This window comes from Salvelinus namaycush, chromosome 4 (assembly GCF_016432855.1).
Source record: "Salvelinus namaycush isolate Seneca chromosome 4, SaNama_1.0, whole genome shotgun sequence".
Lineage (NCBI taxonomy): Eukaryota > Metazoa > Chordata > Actinopteri > Salmoniformes > Salmonidae > Salvelinus > Salvelinus namaycush.
The window spans coordinates 19,074,933-19,097,303 of NC_052310.1; the positions used below are offsets into that span (position 1 = coordinate 19,074,933).

The window sequence follows — 22,371 nt, forward strand, 5'->3', positions numbered from 1 at the left end:
GACTCAGTCCTGGCTTTGGGATCATGGGCACACTGACTCACGAAGTCATCTGCAGCCATGCCCCCGAAAAAAAGAGCTATGAAACCGCAACGCATGCTGGGGAATTTTCGGTGTTGTTGGGCTTGGGGATTCTTCTGAGTGATCCCTGCTTTATAGCATAGCCACTATAGGTTCATACATTCATAGGCTAACTCCCTACACATACAGTATGTGTTCTGTGGTCATTGGAAATCCAACCGTGCCTGTATACCACCACTTTCATAAACTGCGTTGCGTTTAGCATTTGAGCTACATTGCTTTTACCCAAATCAACGGGACAGTTTAAGTCCTATAATAGCATGCATATTATGTAGCGTAAGTTTCCCTATCAGATGTCACTATAACTAGCATCTCTCTCTCTCTCTACAGAAATGGCAGAGGAGGTTCTTCATCCTATACGAACATGGATTACTCCGCTACGCCCTGGACGAGATGGTGAGTCAACTTCCCCGTTAAGCACTAAATTATGTTTTATGATGTCCGTAGTTTATTAGCGAGTTCCTTCTGCACGAAGGCCGTCTTTATTTACATTTTTTTACAGAACCGGAGACGTTTACGCCCAGTTTAGACATGAAAACAGTCTACATGTTGTGCGTGTGTTGTCAGTCAAGTTGGACACATGCCTTTTGATGTTTTCCGGCATGTGTAAGCGGAGTGTTGGGATTCTGACACTCCTGAGGCGTACCTGTGTGTCTGAGGTGGGCCCGGTGCCACAGGGCTGGGTTGTCAACACTCCGAGCACACCGTCCCTCTGGGGCTAGCATAGCGTCACGCTAACATGCTAATTTATAGAGAACTAGCTCAGTGAGGTTGAAAGGAATGCGAAGACACCAGGTGTCACAGATAAGTCAGGTGCACAGTTGTTGTTTTTTAAGGTGCAAACACCTGTGCAACTGACCGTGGCAACTTTCCACCTGAGGCATAAAAACGGCAATTTTTAATCCATTTTGAGGCCTTTCTGTTTATCAGTGTCACTGTTGGATACTCTGTATGGACTTACTACCTTCCCTACCAACACATGATGTTCTGAGAACTTGTGACAACGTTACATGTTGTTAAGAAGGTTGGTCGTGATGCCATTACCAGGTGCCAGCGTTGTGACGAAGTTGCCACAAAATTGTAATTGTTTCTCTAAAGTAAATAAAGTTGAGGTACACATATTCAACAATGCCCTCTTAGTGCCAGCAGTTTAGCAATTCATATGAGGAGTGGAGAGAGTGGGCAGGCAGTGTATTGATTGGCCCGTATTCCTCTTATCCAACTGCTTGGAAAGAGAGGCTCTTTTTTTCTTTCTTTTTTTTAACGAGAGGTGAAAACCGCATCGGGATGAAAGAGCTCTTGGTTCATTGCTGTTGACTCATTCTCTCTGCGGTGTTCGTTGGTGAGAGATGCTGAGTGTCCTTATGTAAGCGAGGCAGTGGGAAGAGGCCTTTTCTGGTGTGTGTGTGTGTCCGTGCACATTGGCGGTGAAGCTATTGGTATGTGGGTGGAAAACGCATCCCTCAACTCAAAGGGGTCATCAGAAAAGAATTGATGATCTGTAGAAACCTGTTACGTACATACCAATGCACGCATTTATCAGTGTGTAGGAAAGGAACAGTACATGTCACATTGATCATCCTCTCACCAGGTGAAGCATACCTGAGAGTCAGTGAAATGAAAAGATAGCGATTTGGATTCGAGCGACGGGACAAATAAAGAATACGTAAGGAGGAGAGGGGGAGGAGGAAAGGAAAAAGAGAGGATGTCTCCCACTCGCCCTCCCTTTCCCTTCCTCCTCGGTTCGTGTCACTTCATCTTTTCATCTGCCGTCTGAAAGGAGGATCAAAATAGGTCCGCAACGGAGGTGGAGAGCTGGAGTGCTCTAAATATAGATATGTGAAGTGTAGAACAAGCGATGATGAATACATCATGTTTGAATAATTGTTGGGCCATTTTTAATAAGCGGCTGCAAATTGAGCTAAATAGTGCCTATATCTGGCACCAGAAGCTAGGCCTTTGGTGAAACAGAGCGCGAGTTGCTCAAATATCCTATATTATACTCTCTTGTTGGATTGTAACCTTTATTTAACTAGGCAAGTCAATTAAGAACAAATTCTTATTTACAATGACGGCCTACCGGGAAACAGTGGGTTAACTGCCTTGTTCAGGGGCAGAACGACAGATTTACTTTACCTTGTCTGCTCTGGGATTCGATCAGCAACCTTTCGGTTACGGGCCCAACGCTTTAACCACTAGGCTACCTAGCAGTGCTTCTGATCTTGGGGTGTGTGTACCTTCAGGGGTGCTTGGCTTATCTTCGGGGTATTTGGGAAGACTCATAAGAACAAAGGCCTACTGGTAAAATGCACGAGGGGGTTCTTCCGTGGTACTCCAGGCAGAGCAAAATGTGATTTCAGGGTACAGGAACCAAAAAGGTTGAGAACCACTGGCCTAAAGCATATTACGTATGTGGTAGAGGCGAGTTGTGTACTGTCCCTAAGAATTATTGCACTGTGTAGAATAAGGTGTGTGTGTGTGTGTGTTTCGCATGTGTGTTTCCCCCCCTGATGGAGAGTGCTGTATCCCCAGGACATAATGAGAGGGCAGGGATGGATGAAGGCCTCGTGGGGCTGCTGAGACCACACTCCTCCTCTTCTCTTCCTCTCCAGATCAAATATACCGTCCGTCACCCAGCCTCCACAAACACTCAACAACATACATGCACTACGTTAGAAAAACAAGCAGCACTGCGCACGACTACACAACACAAGGCATACACGTCTAACCACAACACAAGGGCATACACGTCTAACCACAACACAAGGGCATACACGTCTAACCACAACACAAGGGCATACACGTCTAACCACAACACAAGGGCATACACGTCTAACCACAACACAAGGGCATACACGTCTAACCACAACACAAGGGCATACACGTCTAACCACAACACAAGGGCATACACGTCTAACCACAACACAAGGGCATACACGTCTAACCACAACACAGGGCATACACGTCTAACCACAACACAAGGGCATACACGTCTAACCACAACACAAGGGCATACACGTCTAACCACAACACAAGGGCATACACGTCTAACCACAACACAAGGCATACACGTCTAACCACAACACAAGGCATACACGTCTAACCACAACACAAGGCATACACGTCTAACCACAACACAAGGCATACACGTCTAACCACAACACAAGGCATACACGTCTAACCACAACACAAGGGCATACACGTCTAACCACAACACAAGGCATACACGTCTAACCACAACACAAGGGCATACACGTCTAACCACAACACAAGGCATACACGTCTAACCACAACACAAGGGCATGGGCAATAATATCATGCAGCATGAATTCACTCCAAACATAGGACAATGACATGTACAGTAACGCACTTTAACACAAGGAAATACACACACACACACACCTTTAGACTTTTCAGAAATGGGAACGATAAAAAGCATGACGTCTCCTCAAAACCATGGAACCCAGGGCCTGTAGCCACATCAGAGGCCCACCAGAGAGCACAGGGTTGGGTTTAGGAGATGAGAAGGTTGCCCCTGTGTGTGTGTGTGTGTGTATTTTTTCCGGGGCCTCTAGTTTTTATGGCTTTGGTGTCCTGCATGGCTCTAAACAGGCCCAGATGGGCTGTGGTCCCAACCCGCAGGATGTGGCATCGCCCTGGGGGGGGGGGGGGGGGGGGAGAGATCACACGCTCCCACTGGGCGTTTTTGGGGTCGCCCTCCACTCCTCCAGGGGTGAACAGTGAACACCCAGTGAGACTCCACCACCATTTTAGACCAAGGAGGGCAAGAGTGGCTTTGAAGAGAGGTTATCAGAGGGAGACTGTGTGTGTGTGGAAGGAGAGGGGGAAGATATACCAAAGAGAGAGTGTGTGTGTGGGAGGAGATAGCAGAGAGAGAGAAAGTGTGGGTGGGTGGATGGAGAGTAGGAAGAGTTACTTTCCAGTAGCAGTAGATGGGAAGAAAGAGATGGAGGGAGAGTGAGCGGAACGTGTCTGCCTATATCAAACATGTGCATCCGTCCTAGTGTATGGTACAATGGGCTTTGAGCTTTAGTGCTGTGTTTGTCTTAGAAAATGTTAGTTGTTTCGGGGCCTATGCTAAGTACATTTCCAAAAGGAATCGGTAAACTTGGAGCTTTATGTTAAAGATTTCATCCTTATCACTGATTTTGAAAGATATGAATTCGATTGACATATGAATGAAAGCACCAATCGTGGAACATACGGTATTGACCAGTTTTGCCAGGGCTGTCTGAAGTTAAGTCGCGTTGCCTTGGTAACGCCTTTCTGTTCCTTTGTTCAACAGCGCGTTAAATGGATGTTTGACCATGGCGTGGGTGAATTGTAGGCTACCAGAGTTGACTGTTTTGTTATCTTTTGTTAAAAGAACTAGCTGTTTTTGCAATCCTAAAGCGGCTCAAGAATGTGGTGTGCGAGCCGTGAGTGTGTGTGTGAGCACTTGTGTAGGACAACGAGTGCTTGACTGCAGAGTGTGTCAGGAACAAGTGTTGCTGGGTCAGAAGTGTCTCAAGGCCTCAGACAGGAGTCACGGTCACCTGAAGGAGTCAAGAGACGAGTAAGCAGTTCTAGAGGAACATAATGTCATTGCTGAAATTATTTCCACAAATATGGCTTTTACTTTTGCATGGAACATGTTGTGATGTGTATTATGCTTAGACTGCGTGATAGGAACACGTATCACAGACACACGCACCGCAATCCCTTATCACACCTCGGACAAAGCAGGTGCTGCGTGGAGATTTTTCGCCTCAGCGGGAGACTCTTGACAACATCACCAGCACACAGCTCAACACCCACTCTCTAATGGCCCTCCTGCGACGCGGTCTAAAATGGACACGGCCACACCTAGCTCCTATTGACCACTTCGTTGACTTGGTTCAAACGCACAGCTCAACACCTACACTCCAACAGCCACTGTGTGACGTGGCTTAAAATAGGTTTGGTGTTCATGTTGGTATTCATGCTAAAGAAAGTCGCACACTCCATCTATAAACTCCCAGCAATTTAATGGGTGTTTACCAACGTTTCGGCCGAGGAAGGCGCAGGGTGCCGGGGAAGGCGCAGGGATGCCGAAACGTTGGTCAATACCCATTAAATTGCTGGGAGTTTATATATGGAGTGTGTGACTTTCTTTTATTTTTTTGAGTTTATTCGTCGTTAGTCAGCACCTCCACACAAACACATTTTTCTGGGTGTGCGCCAGCTCATGTTTTTAATCTAGTATTCGTGCTCAACACACCCACTAACTCGTTGGCATGAGGTAGAGAATCCGAATCGGGTGGAGATATCGTTTTGTCTTGCTGCTGCTGCTGTTTTGTTTTTTCTCTCCAGACGCTGTAGAATTACATCTATGAATGTTATCATATTAGGTTACTTGTTTCCTGACTGTGTTTCAGCTTTTGTATCCTGTTAGGGTAGGCCAGATTCTGTTGCTGTATTGAAAACCATGAATTAGAGCTAGGATTGATTTATGTTGATTTTGCAATCGTTGTTTCTGCTTTGGCAGTGCCTTTAAGTTAATATTACATGCTGTCTATTGGGCATGTTATATTGGCGTGTTAGCCTAAGTAACTTTGATCAATTATCGGATCACCTTTCCCTTGTTCTCACTGGTTCTATCACGGCAGCTCTTTTAAAAGCGTTGCCCGTAGCATCCCGAGGCTAGTAGTCTTATGTAATTCTTCTAGTGTGAATTATGTAAGTGTGTTGACACCCGCGGGTGAAACCTCCTTACCTATCGTGTTACGGGAACATAAAGTTTGGTTTGACCCGTTTCTGCCTGACGTGGTTGTCGAAGGATAAGGGATTGTGGGGTTGGTCAGCCGAGGCAGATCTGATTCTACACGAAGGCCATAGAGGCACAACTAAATGCTGTTCAGTCTCATTGGACAAACCGAACTGTACTTACTTTTTAATTGCTGGTATTTGGCCTTCTTTCCCTCTATTTACAGCTTGTTTGCTTGAACGCACCGCTACAGGTTTTGTGTAAGACCCCAGTCTGAGTTTGCCTTGGCCAAAGATTTGGCTAAAGATTTGTCTGCTTGCCACACGTGAGACGAGATTGTGACACTGGAACGTGCGAGGCACCCCCCCCCCCCCCCCCCCCCCCCAACCCCAACATTAAACTGAAAGCTATTTTTAACTGGCTCCAAAAAGCCTTTTGTCTTTTGCCTGGTCATGTGGATACAGGGGACAGGGAGTGCTGCAGTGTTGTTGCCTCCAGGCGATCTGTGGCGGGACATAACTGGAAGCCCACTCCCCCCAGGGGGGGCCTCAATTAGAGCTGCTCGCTCCCAGAAGGCTTTCGAAGCACTGCAGCCAGCCATGGGAAAAGAGGGGAGAGGCGGAGTAGGGAGGGAGGGGGGCTAGGTTTATAGGAGAGAGCGCGGGATGGAGTGAAAGAGGTGGTGATGGTGTAGGAATGGGAGTAGATTGAGAGGGATTTGGGTAGTTAGGGATGTTGGAAAGAGAGAATTCACAGAGATCGAAGGAGGGGTGGGTGGGTGTGTGGGAGAGAAAGGAGGGATTTAGAAATAGAAGGGAGGAAAAGCGACCGAAAAAGAGGAGTTGGGAAGTGGATTACAAGTCAGACCGTCTATAAGACCGTGTAAGTCTAAACCCAAGTGGTGTTCTCTGCTAGTTTGTTTACAGACCGCGTCAAGGCTTGTTTTGGACTGGGAAGATTGGGTGCGTGAGAGTGCTTTTTAACCCCTGCCCTTCCTTCCCCTGGCTCCAGTAGGAACTGATCTTCTGGAATGTAAACAGCCGCGGCTTACAGTGGGGTCACTGTTCCCGACGTACAAAGCCGCAAAACCATGGGAATACCCATTCACTGGGCTTCTAATCGCCTAGGTCCATACAGTTTGCTCCCGAACAACCACACAGCCCTGCCACAGATCCCGAGGCAGAAAGCTATTGTCTCATACAATGGCAAGTTATGTTTTGTAAACATGCCATATTTTCCGTTTGAATGCTCCCATGTGTTAAGCTCAGCCATTAGTGGAAAGCCAAATCAGTGACATAATATGCAAAAATAAAACCAAAACGAAGCTTGCCGTCTGTTTTCTTGTGATAAAGGTTGTGTGTTTTGAACGTTATCCAGAAGTTATTTTGATAACTTAAAAAGTGAGTTATTCAAGAGTTACTCAGCAAACCAATGCGCTAAAGAGGCCTATTGTGCCCTGTCTGCTATCTGTGCAGATAGAAACTGGGAAATGGGTGGGTAAAGAGACCAGCCTTGAAGAGAGTCATAACGTATGCTGCTAGTTCTAGTGCACAACACAGTATAGTCCTATATACTGCCACACACACACACACACACACACACACGGACCTACTTCCTGTGGGTGCTTTCACACTATTTGTCACTCCACTACCCTCTTCCTGTCTGTCTCTTTTTCCATCTGTTTAAACCTCTGCTATCCAGTCTTTCTGGCCTGGCTTTAGTCAACAGACATCCCGGATATGACACAGATAAAGATCTAATCTGTCCCAGTGGTTAACTGTTTGGATACTTTCATCACTTTAGTCAAAGCAGCGCGGTCCAGCCGTGCTTTCTAGACTGTACCGCACTGTAGGCCTACTGTCTGTCGGCTAGGCTAACACTGGCTGTCTGCTAAATAACAATGCTAATGTTCTTGCCGCCCGTCTTTTAGCCCCTAATGGAGAAATTACTGTTCACCCTATATCTCAATGACCCCAGCAGAGGTTTAGAGTAGCTTGTAATGTGGCGTTGTTATGCTAACGCAATGCAAATATGCTAATGTTGCTACATGCTAAAAGTTGCTATGCTAATGCTGTGGCTCATACAGAGACTATTTCTACCAGACGCTTTGAAGAGAGTAGTTACTAAAATAAATTGATACCCTACCTCCTAAAAATAACGACATCCCAAATGACAGTGGCTAAACAACATTTCCAGTGGCCAAACTCAAATCCACACACAGTCCTCCCAGTTTACAGATTTGCCCAACATAGTTACACGGAACCCAAACCAGCTGCACCAAACGCGATCACGACATGCAGGTTAAAATATCAAAACAAACTCTGAACCAATTACATTAATTTGAGGACAGGTCGAAAAGCATTAAACATTTCTGGCAAATTAGCTAGTTAGCTTGCACTTGCTAGCTAATGTTAATCTGTCCTATTTAGCTAGCTTGCTGTTGCTAGCTAATTTGTCCTGGGATATAAACATTGAGTTGTTATTTTACCTGAAATGCACAAGTTCCTCTACTCCGACAATTAATCCACACATAAAACGGTCAACAGAATCGTTTCTAGTCATCTCTCCTCCTTCCAGGCTTTTTCATCTTTGAACTTATGGTGATTGGCATCTAAACTTTCATAGTATTACCACGACGACCGGCAAAACAGTTCGTCTTTCAATCACCCACGTGGGTATAACCAATGAGGAGATGGGAGAGGCAGGACTTGCAGTGCGATCTGCGTCAGAAATGGGAGTGACTTCTATTTTAGCCCTTGGCAACGCAGATGCTCATTGGCGCGCGTGAGCAGTGTGGGTGCAATAATTGAATAACATGGATTTCTAAATTTATTTTGTGGTCAGCCTGTTACCCACCCTCAGCGTTAGTCACTTCCTCCTCCAAACAAACTGTGTGTGGTGCCTAAACTGTTGGGATGTGTGTGATCTCTTCCTTCTACTTCATGTGAGAGAACCTATGGAGGCAATATTGTAGATGTCTTGTTAAGTGGTTCATTGTTTCCACAGTATTGTATTCTCTTGCAAGGTTCCTCAGTCTTTACCTCCAGTTAGGCAAGCTGTCAGGCACTGGACAGAATCACTTAAGGTTGGGGCAGTATATCTCTCAGCACCTCTGGTGTTTTTGTATGAGTTGTAAGATGGCGCTGCAGTGGATAGCAGCCGTTTTACATGCTCCTGACCAATTTGACAATTTTGTGTTTTTTTTTTTACGCTGATCTTTGTACATAATGTCTCTGCCATAATTTCCTATGAACGAATACAGCTTCTGGACATCAGAAGAGCTACGTTTCCCCCCCCATCCCCACAGTGACAATACGTATATATCATAACGAGAAGCCATGGATTACATGCAACATCCGCACTGAACTAAAGGCCTGCTTCTTTCAAGGAGCGGGACATTAATCTGGACGCTCATAAGAAATCCCGCTACGGCATTCGACGAGCCATCAAACAGGGAAAGCGTCAATACAGAACTAAGATGGAATCCTACTAAACTGGCTCTGACAATCATTGAATGTGTCAGGTCTTGCAAACTATCACGGACTACAAAGGGAACCCCAGCGGCGAGCTGCCCACTTACATAAGCCTACCAGACGAGTTAAATGCTTTCTATGCTTGCTTCGAGGCAAGCAACACTGAACCATGCATAAGAGCACCAGCTGTTCCGTACCTTTCTCTCTGTAGCCGATGTAAGACCTTTTAAACAGGTTAACAGACTGATTACCAGGACTAGGGCTGTTGCAGTGACCGTATCATTGCCACACCAGCAGTCATGAGTCATGACTCATGAAAATTCTAAGTGACCGTTGAGTTACGGTAATCTCTTTTTATGCACTCTGGACAGGCATTAGTAGTACCCAACTCGCCAATGATCATCAGGTCGCTAATGGCCTGGTTCTCAGGGCCCTATTGTCCCTCTAACCACAGACATCAATGCAAATTAAATCGAAAATCACAAACACTTATCAAAATAGTATGTGCTTTTAAAACTCATCTCACTCTGATTGATCAATTTGAATAAAATAAATTCAACAGGTTGAATGAAAAACATGATCATTGTGGATGCTTCATAACCTGATTTAAAATAATGATTGTGCTGCTATACAATACAACCTACTGCATATTACACAAGGCAGAAAAACATTTTTAAAAATACTGATTTTAAGATATCTTTGGCACATAATTGGTCTAGCCTAAATGAACAAATTCATATTTATCCTAAAATTATGGTGGATTTGATTTTGAATAGCCTAGTAATAGGATACGTTTTATATTTTCATAATTAATAGGCCGACTATTACCTTTTTATAAAGAATATCTCACCAGCACAAGTTTCCATCCCATCCCCTCCCCTCTCTCCTTCAGTCCTGTCTCCAGCGCGCATTGAGAGGGGCTGTCAACAGTTTAATGAAATTTGTTTTGTTGTGAGAACATGTTACTATCGACGTTCCTGAACAGATTTCACTTGCTTTCCCAAATGAAGCACTGGGTAGCTGCAGGAACAGGGTTGGAGAGCCTCGGGCTGTGGCGGGCACAACATTTTGTCAGCCGGTGATTGTCAAGCAAATAACAGTCAGTCTCATGGTAATTCACCGTTAATTAACATAAACACATTTAGCATCTCCTGGCTTCCACACACAGCCTACAAGCCATTTTAAAAAGTTGAATAAATCCATGTAATATACCCTACACCTTCACAATAAATCCATTATTTTAGACAGGTCTAAAGAAGCATGATATGAAGAAAATGGCTATGCCAAATGGCTGTAGGCTACACTAGTTCATTTAGCAGACAGGATTTGCTTATCTATCCGTGGCATTATTTTATAGTATGAAGAATACAATTGAACAAAAAGCTGAATTTAAATATTTTCTCAACAATTTGAGGGAGTGCGCACATGCGGCTATTCTGTGAGCGGTTAACAAAGAAATAGGTATTCCTATATGCCTAATTTAGAGGTATTAAGGTAACTTTAGTTCTGTAAACTTTGGGCTATATGTTTTGATTTTTAATACATTGTAAGGCTGCATGAGACTAATGATTATTAACTGTCCGCGTCCTTATCCAATTCCGAGGTGCATATTGAAGATAATGGAAGAACTGCCCACATTTACTTTTCGTCAGCCAACAAGATGAGTAGGCCTAACGAACAGCGAGCGCACTAGCCTATATCAATCTACTATTCCCCCATAGGACAAAAGTCGACCTATTCTGTGCAAGAAATAAATATTCCGAACAGTTGTGGGATGTGATGGATCCCAAATTTAATACAAGTACTAGCATCAAAACCTTTTTTATGCAATGTGGCTGACGCAACAGAGCAGAATGTTTAGCTTAAAATGTTGATAAACTATTAGGCTATTTCTTCACGTTATAAGCGCATTAATGCGCACATGGTAGTAGGCTATAAGCGCGAATGTTCCATTAGCGGAAAACACCATTATCAATAGTGACTGCAAATGTGATTATGCATGTAATGCTTTTATTATAAAGGTGCATTTTTATGGTTAAAATGATCTTCCCCAAACTTGAACTTAACGCACTGCGTATATACACCAGTTAGGCTCTACACCTCTTGTAAAGTGGATTGATGTGCTTAATTTGAAGAAGTTATTTGGCCACTTTAGTTGTGATACAAACATTATTAAAACATATAGGCCTATGGGCTAGGCTAAATGAGGTGTGCAACTATGATTAGAAAAAGTAGCAAAAAAAGGCATTGTTTCTTATGCTGGTCATCATTCACGAGTGATAGGCTAATATTGTCACCCATCAGCCTATTCTTGATTTAATCTTGTCTTTACAGATAATATATATGTGTGACATTTGTTAGGATTTACAATAGACTATTATCATGCACCTGTATCAACCGGGGCAGCAGGAACAAATACAGTACATGTCATCTATGCACTTTAAATAGCGAATAGAGGACGATTTTTCCCCATGGTTTATTTTCATGCCAGCCAGGTAGGCTATACTTCTGTTGTAAATATAAGCTATGTGCTCAATATTAGGAACGTTGACAAATAAATATAGTAGGCCTAGCCTATAGAAAGCTGATGGGATCCTCCTCTTTTTATAGCAGCCATCACTCTATTTTCTCCCGCAATTAAATAGCCTATAGAAATGTTGCGCAACATGAGATCATGGGCTCTCATGAAGTGTTTGATTTAGATTTTCAAATACATTTGCATTGATGTCAGAGTGATTAGAGGGACAATAGGGTGCGGCATACCAGGCAATTAGCAAGTTTGGTAGGCTATTAATGACCAGCAGCAGCATCAGAACTTGGAGAAGCCTAATTACCGTGACTAAATGGTCATGTGGAATTTGACTGCCTTCATTACTCGTGACCGCCGGTATGGCGGTAATAGTCACCGCAACAGCCCTTGGAGAGCCCATGGTAGAGTTTGGGCGGAATATCACCTGTCGCGCAGCTAAATTACCGGAGTAGACACCTGACATGAGTGAAAAACTACCGGCGGGAAAGTGGCCTCCATTTGCTATTCCAGTGTATACGGATGACATGTATTTTTAGTCTTGCCCCTGTTCTTGCCCATTTCATAATGGGCCATTCTAAATTGAAACTAATTTGACATCTTAGTAAAGTCAAGATTAAATTGAGAATAGTCTGATGGTTGTTGTTATGTTACAGCCTTATTCTAAAATGGATTAAATAAAATGTTTTCCTCATCAATATCCCATAACGACAAAGAGAAAACAACAGGTTTTTAGAAATGTTTGCAAATTTATTCAAACTAAAAAACGGATACCTTATTTACATACAGTGAGCACCATAATTCATTGGACAGTGACCATTTTTTTGTTATTTTGGTTCTGTACTCTAGCACTTTGAGTTTGACAATGAGGGTGAAGTGCAGACTGTCAGCTTTAATTTTAGGGTATTTTCATACATATCGGATGAACCGTTTAGAAATGACAGCATCTTTTGTACATGGTCCCCCCCCATTTTAAGGTACTACAAGTATTTGTTGAATTGGCTTCACAGATGTGTGTCGTTAGGCAGGTGTATTCAATTGTGTCGTTAGTAAATGCAGCAGAGCTGTTGATGAATAGTATTGATTCTAGACTTTGCTATTGCCTTTAGAGGTTGTTGTTGGGTGTGACAACATGAGGAAGACAGCAGTGTCGATGCAAATGAAGCTGGCTGTCATAAGGCTCAGAAATGAAAATCAATCAATCAGGAACATTGCAAAAACCATGGGCATGCCTAAGTCAACAGTTTGTTTCATCATTAACAAGAAAAAAACAACCGGTGAACTCAATTATGTCAAAAGACCCGGTAGACTGAGGAAGACCACTGTAGTGGATGACCGGAGAATACTCTCTATGGTGAAGAAAACCCTCCTGACAACAGCCCAACAGATAAAAAACACTCTCCTGGATGCAGGTGTAGATGTGTCAGTCTACCATACGTAGAAGACTACACCAGCAGGACTACAGTGGGTACACTACAAGATGCAAACCACTGATGAGCCTGAAGAACAGAAAGGAGAGATTACAGTTTGCTAAAAAGCACCTAAAAGAGCCCCAAGAGTTCTGGAAAAAAGTATTGTGAACAGATGAGACGAAGATTAACATGCACCAGAGTGATGGAAAAAGGAAAGTGTGGAGAAAAAAAACACATGCCCATGATCCAAAGCATACCACCTCATCCGTGAAACATGGTGGAGGGGGTGTTATGGCTTGAGCCTGTATGGCTGCCAGTGGAACAGGCTCACTTGTCTTCATCGATGATGTGACTGCAGACAGAAGTAGAATAATTAATTCTGAAGTCTACAGAAATATTTTATCTGCTCAGATTAAACCAAATGCCTCAACTCATTGGACGGCACTTTATCATGCAACAAGACAATAACCCTTAACATACTGCTAGAGCAACGAAGGGGTTTTTGATGGCCAAAAAGTGGAAAATCCTTGACTGGCCGAGTCAATCACCAGATCTGAATCCAATTGAACATGCATTTACATGCTGAAGAGGAGACTGAAGGCAATAAGTCCCCTGCCTCTGGCAGAGCATCACCAGGGAAGATACCCAGCGTCTGGTGATGTCGATGCATCGCAGACTTCAAGCAGTCATTGCATGCAAAGGATATGCGACCAAATATGAACAATGATTACTTTATTCTACATTATGTTAAACTGTCCAATGTTTTTTGATGCCCGAAAATGGGGGGGGACCATGTACAAAAGCTTCTATAATTTCTAAACGGTTAATCCGATATGTATGAAAATGCCCTCAAATGAAAGCTGATAGTCCGCACTTCACCCTCATTGTCATTGTATCCTTTCAAACTCAGTGCTAGAGTACAGAACCAAAATAACAAAAAAAATGGTCACTGTCAAATGAATTATAGTGTTCACTAAGTATTCAGCCCCTTTTGCTATGAGACTTGAAATTGAGCTCAGGTGCATCCTGTTTCCATTGATCATCCTTGAGATGTTTCTACAACTTGATTTAGAGTCCACTTGTGGTAAATTCAATTGATTGGACATGATTTGGAAAGGCACACACCTGTCTATATACACTGCTCAAAAAATAAAGGGAACACTAAAATAACACATCCTAGATCTGAATGAATGAAATATTCTTATTAAATACTTTTGTCTTTACATAGTTGAATGTGCTGACAACAAAATCACACAAAAATTATCAATGGAAATCAAATTCATCAACCCATGGAGGTCTGGATTTGGAGTCACACTCAAAATTAAAGTGGAAAACCACACTACAGGCTGATCCAACTTTGCTGTAATGTCCTTAAAACAAGTCAAAATGAGGCTCAGTAGTGTGTGTGGCCTCCACGTGCCTGTATGACCTCCCTACAACGCCTGGGCATGCTCCTGATGAGGTGGCGGATGGTCTCCTGAGGGATCTCCTCCCAGACCTGGACTAAAGCATCCGCCAACTCCTGGACAGTCTGTGGTGCAACGTGGCGTTGGTGGATGGAGCGAGACATGATGTCCCAGATGTGCTCAATTGGATTCAGGTCTGTGGAACGGGCGGGCCAGTCCATAGCATCAATGCCTTCCTCTTGCAGGAACTGCTGACACACTCCAGCCACATGAGGTCTAGCATTGTCTTGCATTAGGAGGAACCCAGGGCCAACCGCACCAGCATATGGTCTCACAAGGGGTCTGAGGATCTCATCTCGGTACCTAATGGCAGTCAGGCTACCTCTGGCGAGCACATGGAGGGCTGTGCGGCCCCCCAAAGAAATGCCACCCCACACCATGACTGACCCACCGCCAAACCGGTCATGCTGGAGGATGTTGCAGGCAGCAGAACGTTCTCCACGGCGTCTCCAGACTGTCACGTCTGTCACGTGCTCAGTGTGAACCTGCTTTCATCTGTGAAGAGCACAGGGCGCCAGTGGCGAATTTGCCAATCTTGGTGTTCTCTGGCAAATGCCAAACGTCCTGCACGGTGTTGGGCTGTAAGCACAACCCCCACCTGTGGACGTCGGGCCCTCATACCACCCTCATGGAGTCTGTTTCTGACCATTTGAGCAGACACATGCACATTTGTGGCCTGCTGGAGGTCATTTTGCATGGCTCTGGCAGTGCTCCTCCTGCTCCTCCTTGCACAAAGGCGGAGGTAGCGGTCCTGCTGCTGGGTTGTTGCCCTCCTACGGCCTCCTCCACGTCTCCTGATGTACTGGCCTGTCTCCTGGTAGCGCCTCCATGCTCTGGACACTACGCTGACACACAGCAAACCTTCTTGCCACAGCTCGCATTGATGTGCCATCCTGGATGAGCTGCACTACCTGAGCTACTTGTGTGGGTTGTAGACTCCGTCTCATGCTACCACTAGAGGGAAAGCACCGCCAGCATTCAAAAGTGACCAAAACATCAGCCAGGAAGCATAGGAACTGAGAAGTGGTCTGTGGTCACCACCTGCAGAACCACTCCTTTATTGGGGGTGTCTTGCTAATTGCCTATAATTTCCACCTGTTGTCTATTCCATTTCCAACAGCATGTGAAATTTATTGTCAATCAGTGTTGCTTCCTAAGTGGACAGTTTGATTTCACAGAAGTGTGATTGACTTGGAGTTACATTGTGTTGTTTAAGTGTTCGCTTTATTTTTTTGAGCAGTGTATATATATATAGGGTCCCACAGTTGACAGTGCATGTCAGAGCAAAAACCAAGCCGTGAGGTCGAAGGAATTGTCCTTAGAGCTCAGACAGTATTGTGTCGAGGCACAGATCTGGGGTAGTGTACCAAAATATTTCTGCAGCATTGAAGGTCCCCAAGAACACAGTGGCCTCCATCCATTCTTAAATGGAAGAAGTTTAGAACCACCAAGACTCTTCCTAGAGCTGGCAAGATGGAAGCCATTTCTCAGTGAAAGGCACTTGACAGCCCGCTTGGAGTTTGCCAAAAGGAAAAAGGACTCTGACCATGAGAAACAAGATACTCTGGTCTGATGAAACCAAGATTGAACTCTTTGGCCTGAATGCCAAGCGTCACGTTTGGAGGAAACCAGGCACCACTCATCCCCTGGCCAATACCATCCCTACGGTGAAGCATGGTGGTGGCAGCATCATGCTGTGGGGATGTTTTTCAGCGGCAGGGACTGGGAGACCAGTCAGGATCAAGGGAAAGATGAACGGAGCAAAGTACAGAGAGATCCTTGATGAAAATCTGCTCAGGACTTCAGATTGGGGCGAAGGTTCACCTTCCAACAGGAGAATGAACCTAAGCACACAGCCAAGACAATGCAGGAGTGGCTTCGGGACAAGTCTCTGAATGTTCTTGAGTGGCCCAGCCAGAGCCCGGACTTGAACCCAATCGAACATCTCTTGAGAGACCTGAAAATAGCTGTGCAGCGACGCTCCCCATCCAATCTGACAGAGCTTGAGAGAATCTGCAGAGAAGAATGTGAGAAACTCATCAAATACAGGTGTGTCAAGCTTGTAGCGTCATACCCAAGAATACTCTAGGCTGTAATCGCTGCCAAAAGTGCTTTAATAAAGTACTAAGTAAAGGGTGTGAATACTTTTTAATTTTTTATAAATTTGCACATATCTAAACCTGTTTTTGCTTTGCCATTTTGGGGTGTTGTGTGTAGATTGATGAGAACAAAAGCAATTGAATCAATTTTAGAATAATGCTGTAACCTAACAAAATGTGGAAAAAGGGAAGGGGTCTGAATACTTTCCGAATGCACTGCATGTACATATCTACCCCAATTACCTTGTACTCCTGCATCAACTCAGTACTGGTACTCTGTGTATATAGCCAAGTTAAAGTTACTCATTGTGTATTTATTCCTTGTGTTATTTTTTATTTTTCTCTCTGCATTGTTGGGAAGGGACCCTTAAGTAAGCATTTCACTGTTAGTCTACACCTGTTGTTTACGAAGCATGTGACAAATGACATTTCATTTGACGAGTGCCATCCTGGTCATAACACCATAAGAGGAACAAATCTTGAACAGGTTCCTTTATACAGCACTTTTTTTTTTCACCCTCTTCCTTTCTCTCACTCTTTCTTTTAACGATTTCCAACCATTCATGGTGCAGAGAAAGCCTGTCTCTGGGAGGCTTTGGCTAGATGAGTGTATACTCTCTCTCTCACGTATACTCTCTCACTTAATTTTTTACTTTCCCATTATACGCTCACTCTCTCTCGCTCTGTCCCCTACCCTCCCTCGCTCACTGACTTTCACTCTTTCTCTGTCTGTCTGTGTCTGTCTGTCTGTCATTCACTCCCTCTCCTCTGTGCCAATAAATCATTTGAGTTTGAGATGGGAGCCAACAGCATTGTTTAACTTCTTTCTCCCCTGAACCCCCTCGTCCGACCCCTATAAAGACAAAAATGGTCTGACTGACTGCTCGCTCAGTTTGCTCCAAACACTAGACCAGGACACCGACAAAAGGTTTCATTTGAAGCCTCGGGGCGAAGAGTTTAGCCAACTCTGAGACAAGCGTCTAATAAAGCGAAAGACTGAGGGAGGGGCTAGCTGGAATGAGAGGGGACGGGACATTTCCCCTCAGGACTTGTGTGGCGGCGTTCATGAGTGACACACACACACACACACACACACACACACACGATACTGTATCTCAGTCCCGAGTCTGTTTGTCTAGAGGTCATAGCCCAGCGCTGCCAGTGGCCTGTTGGGAATGACTGCTTCTAGCGCTGCCTCTATTTGGCCACAAAATGCTTCACAACTTAAGTCGCCATACGAGGAAGCTACTTTCCAACATGTGTGTTGATTTAGCTACAAGGCAGTAGCACGTTCACGCATACAGAAATAGCATACATGGCAACCTGGTGATTGAGGGTTCTACCATCTTTTTTGACGGTATGGTTGTATTTGTCTGTATTTTATGCTTCTGAATATAATAGTGATGGGGGAAAATCTATACAGTTCCATATTGTACTCTTATTTTGGACAATTTTATATTGTTACTTTGACTCCAACTATTGATTTGTTAAAAATAAACATTTTGTTGTTAGATAGCCTTAGCAAATGCTTGTCAGCTCAGCCGTACCTGCACCAGAACTATGGCATGATTCATCCTTCAGCTTGTTCTCAATCTTCTTTTTAAATAGTAAGCCAATATGTTTTCAACACTTTTTTTTTTTTATAACCATGACTGATCAATACTCATTTTCTCATGATCTCTCTCTCGTCTTTCTGTGAGCAATATGTTTTGACGCTCACATTAAATTCGCAGTATCGAATCGTAGTACCTATAGAATCATAAGAATCGCAATACATATTGTATCAGCGCGTAAGTATCGCGATATCGTATCGCGAGGTTCCTGGCAATTCCCAGCCCTACTGAATAATACAAATTCTAAATGTTTTATGAGTAGTGCATGACCCTCGATGGCAACAACTTAATTCTAAGTAGTTTTAAGAGGCTGATTTATTTTATATTCAACCAAACAAAACTGGGAGGGAAGTATTCCAATTTGTAGAACTTTTCATTTCTTTAGCACTGTATCAGCATATCTTTATAGACAATATTGTAGACTGGTATCGACGATATATAGCCCAGCCGTACTACCCAAGGTAGTTTACGGGTTGCGTCTCCGAGAGTGACGGGTGCAGGTGTGTTGTCTGACCTCTTGACCTCTCACCTTGGCTTTAACGGGCTGCTAACCCGGTCAGCTGTTAAGGTCAAGTCACTGCAGAGCCCAGGGTGGACTCTGAAGTCTTCGAAATGAGTTTGGTTTGACCAGGGCAGGTCATATAGATATTAATAAGACTGCTGGAGTACAGTAGTTTGAATTGAATTGGCTGATAAAATATAGGCCTATGCCTACTAAAGGTTATCCTACGTTAGAATTGATAGCCTAGATAACGATGTGTTACTTTTTGACATGGATTGAGGCATTTTTTTAAGACCAAGTTCCCCAACCACAGCTTTCAGACATTAAACGTCTTTTTATTGTTATTGTTTATATTCTTTCACCCCATTTTTATGCATAGTGCCAAGTAGTAAAAAGCCACACGACCCCATACGGTGGTTCCTTGGCCAACCCGACAGTCTCATTGTTGTTGGGTGAGCCACTCGCTCTTTAATAACCCACTCCAGCTTCCTCAGGACCTAGCCCAGCATTCCCACTGCCGACGGCCACGGCTTGGCACCTCTCCAGGGCACCACCTAATCAGCTTACCGCTACCTCCCCCCCCTCCCTCTGCTCCACTCCCTCCTCTGTTATTTTGTTTTTCAAACTCCATCATTACCCCCCCCCCCCAACAGCACACTCTCTCCCAAGGGTAGTGCACTGGGAACAGCAGGCTAATGGCTAGGCACTGCAGAACACTGTTACAACAGGCTAACAGCTAGGCACAGACCTGAAAAAAGAACAACTGTTACAGCAGGCTAATGGCTTACTGCAACGTACAGGGCCGCGTAAAAACAGTCTAAAGTAAAGGCGAGCCTAGCTTGTGCCTAGCACTGTTACAGCACTGTTGAGGAATGTTTTGCCCTAGTACCAGGGTGTCAAACAGAGATCATAGAGTTCCTAGAAGAGCACATGTGGGTGAATGTGTTCACTAGCCTGGCTTGTCTTAATTACTTTATCAGCTCTGGTGGTGATTTGAGTCAATAGTTGGACATTTGCCCAGAGATTTCCACTAAAGACTCATTATTTGAGGCCTGACTGCACTTGTTATTGCTTGACTGGGTGTAAAATGGTAGACGTGAGCTAGCAGGGGAACTATGAAGATTGGGATGTTGTACGAACATGAAACTCACGTGTAGTAGCAGTGTGTCCTCTGTTTTAAGCAGTGGAAATGAGAGCATGGAAATCAACGTATGGCCCTCTTAACCTAATAATAATAATAATAATAATTTCAACTTTTAAGGCGCTATTCATTACCTAAAGAATCTCAAAGCGCATTAATAAAGCAACAAAAAAAGACCAAGCAATTTTGAAAAACATTCATGAGATGGAAGGTAATCAAATCAAATTGTATTTGTCACATACGCCGAATACAACAGGTGTAGGTAGACCTTACCGTGAAATAGTTACTTACAAGCCCTTAACCAACAATGCAGTTCAAGAAAGAGTTAAAAAAATACGAACTAAAAAGAGTAAATGTAATTAAAAAGTAGCACAATAAAATGACATAACAATAACGAGGCTATATACAGGGGGTACCGGTACCGAGTCAATGTGCGGGGGTACAGGTTAGTCGAGGTCATTTGTACATGTAGGTAGGGGTAAAGTGAATATGCATAGATAATAAACAGCGAGTAGCAGCAGTGTAAAAACAAGGGGGGGTGTGTGTCAATGTGAATAGTCCGGGTGGCCATTTGATTTAATTGTACAGCAGTCTTATAGCTTGGGGGTAGAAGCTGTTAAGGAGCCTTTTGGACCTAGTACCGCTTGCCGTGCGGTGGCAGAGAGAACAGTCTGACTTGTGGGACTGGAGTCTTTGTCAATTTTTTGGGCCTTCCTCTCACACTGCCTAGTATATAGGTCCTGGATGGCAGGAAGCTTGGTTCCAGTAATGTATTGGGCTGTACGCATTACCCCCTATTAGAGGTCGAGCGATTTATGATTTTTTTCAACACCGATACCGATTATTGGAGGACCAAAAAAAGCCGATGCCGATAATTTAAAAAAAATATATATTTATTTGTAATAATGACAATTACAACAATACTTAATGAACACTTTATTTTAACTTAATATAATACATAAATAAAATCAATTTAGTCTCAAATAAATAATGAAACATGTTCAATTTGATCTAAATTATGCAAAAATACAGTGTTGGAGAAGAATGTAAAGTGCAATATGTGCCATGTAAAAAAGCTAAAGTGTTCCTTGCTCAGAACATGAGAACATATGAAAGCTGGTGGTTCCTTTTAACATGAGTCTTCAATATTCCCAGTTAAGAAGTTTTAGGTTGTAGTTATTATAGGAATTATAGGACTATTTCTCTCTACCATTTGTATTTCATATAACTTTGACTATTGGATGTTCTTATAGGCACTATAGTATTGCCAGCCTAATCTCGGGAGTTGATAGGCTTGAAGTCATAAACAGCGCTGTGCTTCAAGCATTGCGAAGAGCTGCGGGCAAACGTAGGAAAGTGCTGTTTTGAATGAATGCTTACGAGCCTGCTGCTGCCTACTACCGCTCAGTCAGACTGCTCTATCAAATCATAAACTTAATTATAATAAACACACAGAAATATGAGCCTTAGGTCATAAATATGGTCAAATCCGGAAACTATCATTTCGAAAACAAAGTTTATTCTCTCTGAAATTTGGAACCGTTATGTATCTTATCGAACGGGTGGCAACCCTAAGTCTAAATATTGCTGTTACATTGCACAACCTTCAATGTTATGTCATAATTATGTAAAATTCTGGCAAATTAATTACGGTCTTTGTTAGGAAGAAATGGTCTTCACACAGTTCGCAACGAGCCAGGCGTCCCAAACTGTTGCACATACCCGGACTCTGCTTGCATTGAACGCAAGAGAAGTGACACAATTTCCCTAGTTAATATTGCCTGCTAACATGAATTTCTTAACTAAATATGCAGGTTTAAAAAATGTGTGTATTGATTTTAAGAAAGGCATTGATGTTTATGGTTAGGTTCATTGGTGCAACGATTGTGCTTTTTTTCGCGAATGCGCTCTTGTTAAATCATCACCCGTTTGGCGAAGTAGGCTGTGATTTTAAATGATAAATTAACAGGCACCGCATTGATTATATGCAACGCAGGACAAGCTAGTTAAACTAGTAATATCATCAACCATGTGTAGTGTCGTGTCTTTGGCTATGCTGGATTAATTGCTATGACATGCTATTCTATAAAATAATTTCTAATCATGTAAATGTAATTAACTAGAGAGGGACACCACGAAAGAATATTTATAGAGCTGTTATCTTCCGAATAAACTCTTAAAGATTTAGTAATATTTTACATCAATAGCAGTCAACATTAATCGTCATCTTATTCAGTCTCATCTGAAAGTTGTAAATCCTTGGTTATCTGCAAGAATCCTGGCTAACAAGTTGAATCAGCAATACAAAATTGGG

At 43.4% G+C, this 22,371-nt stretch overlaps 1 protein-coding gene across 2 annotated transcripts in view; it reads left to right on the forward strand.

Moving 5' to 3' along the window:
• The window catches only part of si:ch73-103b11.2 (centrosome-associated protein CEP250), a 104,603-nt gene that overhangs the window by 12,338 nt on the left and 69,894 nt on the right, over positions 1 to 22,371 (forward strand). For both annotated transcript variants that reach the window (XM_038991357.1, XM_038991358.1), the window contains exon 3: positions 409 to 474. In XM_038991357.1, the coding sequence (XP_038847285.1) occupies positions 409 to 474 (66 nt within the window). The remainder of the gene's footprint in view (positions 1 to 408; positions 475 to 22,371) is intronic.